Consider the following 11,042-nt stretch of genomic DNA (forward strand, 5'->3'; position numbering starts at 1 on the left):
AATTGACTTTGCCACACGGCAGAGTCGGAGCTTCCGTCCTCACAGGAGTCCGCAGGAATGCTCGTCTTCTTCGGCTCGGAGTCTAGGATGTCACCCTGGTCGAGTTCCCCCTTGGTGATGTCAGCTTTTGGGAGGAAGTCAGGGGCCACCTCTGGGTCTTCCTCGTTTGGTGGTGCTGTCTTGATTTCTTCTTTTTAGTGCAGCTCGCTGTTTCTGGGTTCTTATCACTCTGTGTGTGTCCTGTGTGTCTCTGGTCTCTCTCATTTACGTACAGGCCCTTATGTCATCCTCCTCCTCAGGGCCGGGGACGCCATTTTGGGGAGCAGTGGCGGTGATCTCCCGACGGGACAGGGACATGAGAGCAAAGGGTAAGTACAGCTAATACATAACAGGAGAAGAGTTAATAACCTGAACTTGGGATAAACAACGAAACAATTGAACTGGTTTACAACAAAGCACTAACCAAGGTTTAACACTTGCATCCGGGTTCTCGAAATTGTTTCTTACAGCCCAGTGCAGGTTGGGATGATGATCCACCCTCACAGCTGGCCCAGGGCAGGTCTGGAGTGCTTTTGGTGGCACCTTGGGCTGGCACACACTTGAGGAGTGGGTTTGTTTTCAACAATGAAACTTGGGAGTTTTAGATTGCATAAAAAAAAAAAAAAGAAAAAAAAGAAAAGAGAAAGGAAAATCCCCTCTTTCCTGAGTGCAGGCAGTTCTCCAAGCAAAGCAAGTCCCAGGTGAGGGAGGACACAGAGGATGGGGTTGGGGAATGTGGAGCAAGGTTGTCCACACTGGCTCACACCTCAAGGCACAGCTTCTCTGAGCAGGCCAGACCTCCTGAGAGAGACCCTGGGTCAATATCAATCACAGAATGCTGCAGTCACCTCTGCTCCAAAGAGAGCAGGAATAAAATACATCCTTTATAACAGGAATGTGCATTTCTTAGAAGCTCTTTTTAACATTTCTCCATAACTTTAGTGGGAAAACTTCCAAATGAGCTGCACACGAGGAGAGGGAAATGAAGGCACAGCCATGGTTTGTCAGATTTGCACAAGGCTGCTCTGAGTCCCAGGGGCTGGATGGGGGAAATGGTGGGGTGGGGGTAGGGACAAAGTCTGATTGATCATCAGCCAGAAGGGGTGTTTATTTTCAGATCTATTCAGACTGCCTGAGGGGGTGCTGGGGATTAATATCAACTGGGGATTAGAAACAGAAAAACTAAACAGGACCAAACAATTATATCTCAATTGTTTTCAATACAATAGATTCACTTTGAATACGCTTCTGAAATTTGTCTAATTAACCACAGAAGAACTGACGACTTGAATTTTTCCCATGGGCTTATCTTGTTTGGGTGATTTGAACAAATGTTAATGAGCCTTTGTCACTGAATTCCCCAGCTGAAGAGCTCAAGAAAGAAGAGGCCTGTGGAAAAGTAAAATTCATCAGCAACCTCCAAGTGGCTGAGGATCCATCCTCGTGAGAGCAGGAATGACCAGCAAGGGGCACAGCTTTGTGGCTGCCCCAGCTTTGGGATGGGCCCTGGGCCTGGAGCAGGAGCAGCTCTTGAGGGCCCCAAGGCCGGGGCTGTGGTGCTGGCCTGGGCAGATGGGATGGCAGGAGGGGCTGCAGAGCTGCCAGGATCTCCTGGAGAGGGGAGCAGGGCACCCAGGGAGCCTCCTTTTCCTTTGGCCAGGCACTTTCCCCCATGGCTGGGGCTGAGGCCTCTCTGAGCTGCAGCTGCTGCTGTGCCCTGCAGAGGGGCTGAGGCCGTGGGGCAGTGCCCAGAGCAGCCTGCCCTGAGCAGAGCTGTGGGGCCAGAGCCGGCTGGGCTGTGCTGGGGAGAGGCCCTGGCTGCTGCCGAGAGCTCAGGGCAGCTGGGACAGCTTGGAGGGAGCTGGGCTGGGCTCAGAGAGCCTGCCAGAGAAACCAGCAGTGTCCATCTCAGCCTGGGTGAGCGTGCAGGGACAGGACTCAGCCCAGGCCTTGTGGGGCAGGGCCAGCGCCTACAGGGCAAGGGATTGAAAACAGGCAAGTGGCCGAGAGAGGAGGCTGCTCTGTGCCCTTGGTGGCATGAGCAGGGCAGGGAGGGGGCCCAGGACATTTGTCACCACCAGGCTCTGTCCCCAGGTGCTGCCAGCCCTGGCTGCTGAGCCCAGGTTTGGCCTGGGCTGAGTTTGGCTGTGGCCCAGCTCCATCCTCCTGCAGGGCTCAGGGCCTGTTGCTGGCCATGGCCAGCCCTGCCCGGCCTCTGTGCTGGCCCAGAGCCCGGCAGAGCCCGGGGCAGGGCTGTGTGTGCAGGCCCACAGGTGCCACGGGCTCTGCAGGAGCTGGGAGAGGCTGCCCAGCAGGGAGGCCATGGGGCACAGAGCCCCAGGGCTGCTGTGGGCACCACGGCACAGGGGCCGTGCCCACCCGCAATGCTCCTGCCCTGGGCTGGGCCTGCCCAGGGGCTGGGGCACCATGGCTGGGCCAGCGGGGCACAAAGGGGCCACGGAGCCGCTGCCGGGGCTGGCAGCAAGGCCAGGCACAGACAAGGAATTGCTGAGCATGGCCTGTGCTGGCCAGGGCTGGCTGTGGCAAGGGCAGAGCTCAGCTGCCCTTGGTGGCTGCAGGAAAAGTCCAGAGCCCAAAGAGCCTCCACGGCTGTGCTGGAGACCAAGGCTGCAGGAGGGAAAGGCAGGGCTGCTGTGGGATGGGGAGGGCATTGAATTCCAGCAGACACCACAGATGGGAGGCTTAGCAAGGCTTGAAGAGAAGAGAAGCTTCACAAGCCTCCAAGGGGGGATGTTACCAGATGAAAAACCATCTCATGCTGGTGAACACACAGTTCTTGTTCTTCAAAACCCACTGGCCCATGGAACTGCACCATGCCCATTGTGTAAGAAGGAGAATTGGAAAGCGACCAGCTCCAGTTGTGCCAACTTTTACCAGTTCACCGTGTAGTCAGGTCTGACTCTGGCATCACCAAGCACCAGGGACCACCAAAGAGACCCCCAGGACAGAAGTACACAGCTGTGAAGGTAAGAGAAAATATGTTAATGATTTCAGAGAAATGATGATCATATGTATGTTTATTCTGTGACAGTCAGTGGATATGGATGTAAAATACAGTCCACAAGCAGGAACTTTCCTGTACCCAGCATGCACACCTTTGGGAAGAGCTATTCCCCCTTGTGCAACTGGCTGAATAAAGAATGCTGCTTCTCACTGCACCCTTGCTGTGAAGCAGTTTCTTTTATTTTTTCCCATTTTTGGTAGCAGAGTCACAATGGACCCTTGGTTCCATGATGCCCCATAGTGTCACCATGGTCTCCTTGGTTCTGCAGTGTCACCATGGGCCCTTTGTTCCATGAGGTTCTGCAGTAGAACATGGTCACCTTGGTTCCGTGCGGTTCTGTGGTGTCACCATGGACCAGGGTTCCACAAGGCCTTGCTGTGTCAGAAGGGCCCCTTGGTTCCAAGAGGTTCCTCAGTGTCACCATGGACCATTGGTTCAATGTGGCCCCAATGTGCCAAAATAGATTTTGGTTCCGTGGGGTTCTGCTGTGTCAAAATGGACCCTTTGTTCCATGAGTTTGCCCAGTGTCACAGCTGACTCCTTGGTTCTGTGAGGCCCCACCATCAGCAAGGCTCTGAAACATCAGAGTAAGTCTCCTTAACACTAATTTGGTGTTTAAGAGGGCATCATTTATTCAGGCCTGAGGTCCAACATGGGATAACACTAACGTGACATGGACATGTGATTCTCCCAGTGTGTTGCTTTTATACAGTGGCTAAATGCATATTACAATTTACCCACTTCCATAAAACCAAACCCCGAGTTCCCAGATTCAGTCCTTGTTTTTCCCATCACTGCATCCTTGAGCCAGATGTCTTCTTTTCTCTCAACCATCCTTGTTGAGAAAGCAGGCCCTGCATGCCTTGTTCCTGTGCTAGAACTTCACAGGCACGGTAAAAATTGAATGAACCCTTTTGGTATCAAGGCCAAGGCTTTGTGTGGCCAGGCAGAGGCAGGCAGGACGCAGAGCTGTCAGCAAAGGAAGGGCCCAGCGAGCTGGGGCAGCCGGGGGATGACGACAGCCTGCAGGGCCAGAGGCGCAGGGCATGGACACCGTAGGGCAGCCTGGGCTGGAGAGGGCACAGGGATGGGCAGCAGCTGCAAGGCCCTGCCAGAGGCAACTTGTGCAGCCCTTTGGCCATGGCTGCTGGCCCTGGGCCTGAGCCATGAGGAGGAAACAAGTGACCCTGGCAGCCCTGGGGCCTCATTGCCTCCTTGTCCCTGCTCAGCAGCCTGGCAGGGGCCGCCCCATGGTGCTGCCCTTGCCATTGCACATCCCCACATGCCAGTGGCCCGGGAAGAGCCCTGAGCAATGAGGGAGGGACAGCATCTGCCTTGCCAGGGGCTGGGGCTCAGCTCTTGGCCCTTTGCACTCCTGAAACACATCCAGCTTTGCTCAGCACCAGAGACACCTTTCCCTTGCTTGTCCCCACCTGTCATCAGTGCCTGCAGTGTTCTGCTCTCCCTGGAACCTGGGGACACTTTCCCAGTCGTGTCCCTCAGTGGGACCCATTAAAACTTCAAGAAACTTTGAATTGAAACTTTAAATTGGAGTGCCAATTTAACTTTGAGTTCTTGAGAAGTTTTTTGAACACTCTCAGGGACTGAGTCTGGTGGAAACAACACCAAAGCCCTGAGAGGCTCATTAAAGGGTCATTAAAATCCTGGTGCTGTTGCTGAGCAGGGCCGAGCTCCTGGCACAGAGGCAGCTGCTGGCAACCAAGAAGAGCTTCAAAAAGACATTTCTCCTGATGAGCAGCTTTTCTCCCAGCCCAGCAGTGCTGAGGGCACTGCCTGCAGCTACCTGGGTGCCTTAAAGCAACTGGAAGGACAAGTCTGAGCTTCTTCATGGAGAAATGCTCCCAACTGCTGGCACAGTAAGTCTCTGGCTGCGGGGATCTCCTAAAGCTGCCCCATGACAGCACTGACATGACTGTAGGGATGGCTCTGCTGCCGTTTGTGGTTTGGGGAGGATGTGCTGCAGAGCGGGGCTGCCCTGGGCACCCTCAGAGGGACAGGGCAGGACGGCTCCTGCTGCCAGGGACGGCTGCAGGGGCTGAAGCTGGGGCTGCAGCCAGGGCTGCCCAGGGCTGTCCTGCAGAGCAGCTCCTGCAGCCCTGAGGGCTCTTTGCCAGCCCAGGGCATCTGCCACCTGCCAGGGGCAGCTCTCAGCCTGCCTGGAAGCTCCCCGTGGGTGGTGGGGAGAAGTTGGAGGGGGAAGGAGTGACCCCCATCAGGGCAGATTCCTCCTGCCGTGGAGATGGTGCTGCATGGCCAGGGCTGCTCTCGGCTTTCTCCTAAAGGAAAGGGCAAGGGGCTGTCAGCTTTGTCTGTGTCACTGAGACTCCTGCACTGTCACCCTGGGCATCAGCAGAGCTGCCTCAGCTCTCCCTCCCAAAGTGCCTCCTCAACCTCCTCCAGCCACAGCCAGCAGCAGCAGCACCTTGGCTTGCAGCATCTCTGTTTGTCTGAGCTGCCCTTAAGGCCCTGCTGGCAGGGAGATGGCCCTGGGCAGTGCCTGTGCTGGGAGGGGTGTGCAGGGCAGAGCTGAGCCCCCAGGGCTGGGCTGGGCTCGGGAGCACTGGCAGGGACAAGGCTTGGATAGAGAGAAACAGCTCCCAATAGGCACAACCTCAGGCAGAGAGCCAGACCAGCCCTGGGTATCCCTCCCTGTCCAGCTGCACAGAGACAAAAAGATGTCTCAGGAAAATTATTTTGAAATTGGAGCCTTTAAAAAGGCTGCTTTATTTTTCAAGCATGTTTTATGTTTAGACAACCTGAAACAGAGGGAGGTGTAATGATCAAAGGGGTCCTGTGTGGGACCAGCAGGTCTGAGTGCCCTGGGGCACAGGGAGCCCTGATTTCCCTCTGGGCTCCCCAGTGCTCAGGCTGAGAGCAATGCTGAAAGAAGATTTCTGCCCATTCACAGAAAAAGGCACTAACTTAGCAACAAAACCTGAGCTCAAAAAGAAATAATAAGTGAGCAAAATTTCCTCAAAGAAAGAGAAGTAATTTTGAGTAAATTTTAAAAATTTTTGCATGGAATTGCCACAAGGAAATCTGTCCCAGCTTTTCAATGTCTTCTTTCAACAGTCCACCATGCCAGAGTGAAGAAATGTCCAACAGCAGCTCCTTCAGCCACTTCCTCCTGCTGGCACTGGCAGACACGTGGCAGCTGCAGCTCCTGCACTTCTGCCTCTTCCTGGGCATCTCCCTGGCTGCCCTCCTGGGCAACACCCTCATCATCAGTGCCATAGCCTGCGGCCACCACCTGCACAGCCCCATGTTCTTCTTCCTGCTCAACCTGGCCCTCACTGACCTGGGCTGCATCTGCACCACTGTGCCCAAAGCCATGCACAATTCCCTCTGGGACACCAGAGAAATCTCCTACTCAGGATGTGCTGCACAGGTGTTTCTGTTTGCCTTTTTCATCTCAGCAGAGTATTTCCTGCTGACCATCATGTGCTACGACCGCTACGTGTCCATCTGCAAACCCCTGCACTACGGGACCCTCCTGGGCAGCAGAGCTTGTGCCCACATGGCAGCAGCTGCCTGGGCCAGTGGCTTTCTCTATGCTCTCATGCACACAGCCAATACATTTTCCCTGCCCCTGTGCCAGGGCAATGTCCTGGGCCAGTTCTTCTGTGAAATCCCACACATCCTCAAGCTCTCCTGCTCCAAATCCTACCTCAGAAAACTTGGGGTTTCCATTTTTACAACCTCCTTAGCACTTGTCTGTTTTGTGTTCATTGTTTTCTCCTATGTGCAGATCTTCAGGACTGTGCTGAGGATCCCCTCTGAGCAGGGACGGCACAAAGCCTTTTCCACCTGCCTCCCTCACCTGGCCGTGCTCTCCCTGTTCCTCAGCACTGTCATATTTGCTCACATGAAGCCCGCCTCCATTTCCTCCCCATCCCTGGATCTGGCAGTGTCAGTTCTGTACTCGGTGGTGTCTCCAGCCCTGAACCCCCTCATCTACAGCCTGAGGAACCAGGAGCTCAAGGCTGCCCTGAGAAAATTGATGACTCTGTATTTTCAGAAGTATTAAACTTTCTTATTTGTGCTGCAGAGCCTTTTGAATGTAACTCTTTGGAATCTCAGCCTTAGTTTTCCCTGTTTGTGCATTTATTCATCAGTAACTTTTTCTACTGTTGTTGTGTGTTTTACAAATACTGTAGTATTACTTTTTGCATTTCTACATGAATATCTACCTTTCTTTTGAAACACAAAGACCTGCAAGAGGTCTGTTCCCTATGTATTTAAATAAAAACAAGTGCCTGCCCTGACCTGTGTGTCCAGGATCATTCCTCAGCCTTCTCTGGCTCTGCAGTGAATGATTTTGGGTACCTTAACACCTCAAGGGTTAAAGGTTTGCAGGTTAAATGGGCTAACTTAATGCAGTTTCTGCTGTAGGAAGTGTTTTATGTTCAACTGGATGTTGTATTAAATGCTTTGCCCAAGTTCCTTGGTTCTCTGTACTTTGCCAGTAAAATTCTGTGTGGTTTTCACCTCTGAGCTCCGTTGGTCAGAGCATGGTGCTGATATCAGCGAGGCTGTGGCTTCAATGCCTGTGTGGGCCATTCACTTGACAGCTGGAATTGCTGGTCCTTGGGGGTCCCTTGCAACTAAGAATATTCTTTGCCTCTGTGTCCCTTGAGAATATCTGCTGGGGGTTTGTCCCGTGCACCAAAGGCAAGTCAAGGAGCCTTTGGTTGTCGCCATCATTGGAGTGTTGTGGCTGTTGCAGCCCCGCAGGCTCCCAGTGGCCTCTTGTTTCCGTCAGGCCCTGCTGGCTCCCGCTGGCCCTTGGTTCCATGAGGATCTGCAGGGTCCCACAGGTTGATGGCATTTGTCCTTGCTGCCCCTCACATCCCCCTGCCCCACAAACAGCCCCGAGCCCCCCGTGAGGGACAGGCCCTGCTGTGCCAGGCCTGGGCTCAGGGCTTGGCCTTTCTGCTGCCTCCAGCCAGCCAGGGCTTGCTCAGCATTGCAGTTCCTGCTCACAGCTTTTGGCTCTGTCGTGGTCTTAAACCACGTAACTAAAAAAATTTCTTATTTCTTGCTGTGAGATATGGATTAGACTAAGAGCAAAACAGACTTAAAACTTAAAAGGAATAAAGAAAGTTTATTAACAAACTACAATAAGAACACCAGAATAAGAACACCAGAATAAACTTCCAGAAAACCCTTTTTATCCCCTACTACCCACCATTCCCTTGTTCACATGACAACATAGAGACAAAAAAACTTTGGAACTTTGGTGTTTAAAACAGTCCCAATTCTTGCTGTGGGAAATGAAATTCTGATGTTATGAGTTGTTAAATTAAGAGTTGGTTGTTGTTAATATTTGATTGGTCGATTGTTGGAGTTTTTAGTGCCTTTACCCCTGGTTGCTTTCTCCCTGTTTCACCTGTGGATACTTTTCCCTCACACCGTATCCCCTTCCCTTGGGTAGTGACGCCACCGCTCCCCAAAATGGCTCCTGAGGCTGCACGCAAATGAGGTTGGACTGAGTGCTGCTGGGAAACAAAAACCCCTAACAACAACAAGCCAAAAGGAAAATAAAGGACCAAGAGAACATATCCTGATGTATTAAGAAGGAAGATCATCTTCCCACACCACCTGAACATGCTTAGAAGTGGTCGCCATGACCGCAAAAGAACTAGAAAGGACTGACCCCCTGGACTGCGAGCCGGTAAAGCAGTTTTCCTGGGGACTCCCGTGAGGAAGGAAGGCCCAGCTCTGCCCTAGTGACAAAGCTGCACGGATCCTCCTCTTCTGTGGCGTCCAGTGGAAGCGGTTGGGGTGTGCACGACCCCTCGGGCCCCCACCCCAGAGCTGTCCTGTTCAATAAAGGCCTTTTTAAAAGGAGCTGGTCTCCTGGCCCGTTCACAACACTTGCTAGAGTCTTTTCATCAGTCTTTGTAGAGAAACAGAAGTCTTCTTCTGCTAATTTATGGAGTTTTCCACAAGAAAACTATTTCTGTTATAGCTTTCTATTTTTCTGATGCCAGTTGCTCAGAACTCTTATCATCAGAATTCACTCCTCCCATTTCACATCATTCTGAGGTGTGTATGGGCCATGAGTTTAGGGATGTCATTTTAAGGATGAGTTATTCAAAGGCAAAAGTCTTCTTTATCTGTCTCTGTGAGCTCCACTAGAAAACAGTTTTCTCATTGCCCCCCAAGGCTTCAAATCTTCTAGCACATCACTGTATCACAATTACTCTACTTTTTACTCAAAATCCACACTTTGAACACTCCATTCCTCCCTACATACTCTATCATGAATTAAAGGAGTTCTTTCAGGACCTTATTGTCCACCTCCATTGCTTTAACCGAGAAATATTTTAGCTTATAAAGCATCTCCTTATTCTCTACCTTTTCTGAAGCTTCTTTTCTTTCCTGTCTCTGATGGTTTATAAAGTCTCTTTACATGTTGATTACTCTCTTTTTCTCTCTCTGGATAAAAGGATTAATCTGCAAGTCTCATCTGGGTAATGAAAGGGTTAGAATCTTGCCCAGGCTTTGTAGATGGTTTTGTGATCTCTGCTGGAGCAGCAGCTGGAGTTGTCTGCAATGGAAGATTCTTCATGGCTGCTCTGGAGAGTGTGGTCGCTGTCTCAGCCCACCGCAGGTCCAGAGCTTTTTTCTTTTCTTCGCTCGGCAGTCTCTAGTGAACTCTGTCATGGCAAAAACTGCAGCAGAGCCAGGGACCGGCCTGGCCCGGCCAGAGCCCAGGGTGAAGCCCCGCAGGCCCCATCTCCCGTCCGGGAGCCGCTGGGCCCAGCCCAGCCCCCGCCCGGCCGCATGGCCTGGGCAGGGAACGGGAGGCCTGGAGCTCTGCTACCTTTCACAGCCAGGAAACAAAGAGAACAAGAGAGCTCTGACTTTACAATTTAAGGAGGTGTTTACAAGTTGACTTCACTTTTTAATGGTCAAAACTGCTGTCAATTCTTAGAAATGACTGATAATTGGTAAGGAGGAAAGACTCCCATCAGCCACTGGCAGTTTCAATTTCCTCAGCTCCCAAAACCACCTTAAAGGTAAAGCCACCCTGTGGAGGCTAGCTTTGGAGCAAGCTGCAGGCCCCATGGCCTGCCAGGCCTGCCTGAGAAGCTAGCCTGGGAATTTCATGGGAGGATTCCAAACAATCCTCAAAGACAGAAAACAGCCTGCAGGTGCTGTTTGTCTGTTCCCGTGTTTTCCTTGCAAGAGAGGGTCAGGAGGGTGGTGAACCCCACTGACCAATGATGGTAATGTAGCAGTTTACTATCCAATAAGAGTTTCCTTTCTGTACTTTCCACGAACTAGTCTATATAACATGGCTGTAGCAATAAACTAGAGATTCTCTCCTGTTCTGACTCCCTTGAGAGTCCGTGTCGTTCTTCCAGCCGTTCCCAATTAGAACGACACCACCCCATGACACATCCCCATTCCATATGGTATTGAGCTCCACACCCCTCTGGACATGCGCAGTTCACTCTGGTGGTCACTGAGGGGTCTTCAGGGATGAAGGCTCGGAACTGTCCAAACCCCTGGGTCAACTCCGTCCAGCTCTGGAGCCAGAAGACCTTATTCATCTCAGTGCTTTTTCTTTCCTAGGGCACTATGTTAAAATAGATGTTATAGCCATTATACAGTGGAGTAAATAATTCTGATTAAGACCTTTTTGTTGAATCATGATCCTAATCAATCTTATCTATATTTATAAAAATACTTCTGCTTTGCTGTTCTTCATGTTGAGGGACAAAGTTGTACAAAGGTTCAATTCCACCTCTATAATCCTTTACACAGAAATCCTTTACAAATCCTGGGGCTGGGACTTGATATAGCCACTCCCAGGCTCCTCTCACAGAAGGAGTTTAGAAATCCTGGGGGTCCTGGCTTGGGGGATCTTGGGGTGTAATTGGGGTGTTGGGGGTCCTTTCTGCACCTGGTGACCCAACAGGAGCTTCTCTAATAACCTTTGCCTGAA

The 11,042-nt window shown here is 51.8% G+C and overlaps 1 protein-coding gene across 1 annotated transcript; it reads left to right on the top strand.

Annotated features, from left to right (window-relative positions):
- The first annotated feature begins 5,888 nt into the window (after positions 1-5,888).
- LOC131590201 (olfactory receptor 14J1-like) lies at positions 5,889-7,159 on the top strand. The gene has a single exon (XM_058860135.1). It carries the CDS (start codon positions 6,141-6,143, stop codon positions 7,110-7,112), a length of 972 nt encoding a protein of 323 aa, XP_058716118.1. The 5' UTR covers positions 5,889-6,140; the 3' UTR covers positions 7,113-7,159.
- Positions 7,160-11,042: the final 3,883 nt, after the last annotated feature.

This window comes from Poecile atricapillus, chromosome 32 (genome assembly GCF_030490865.1).
Source record: "Poecile atricapillus isolate bPoeAtr1 chromosome 32, bPoeAtr1.hap1, whole genome shotgun sequence".
NCBI lineage: Eukaryota > Metazoa > Chordata > Aves > Passeriformes > Paridae > Poecile > Poecile atricapillus.

Excerpts from the sequence above, each read along its gene's own strand:
- LOC131590201 (XM_058860135.1), top strand. The coding sequence starts at position 6,141 with ATGTCTTCTTTCAACAGTCCACCATGCCAGAGTGAAGAAATGTCCAAC.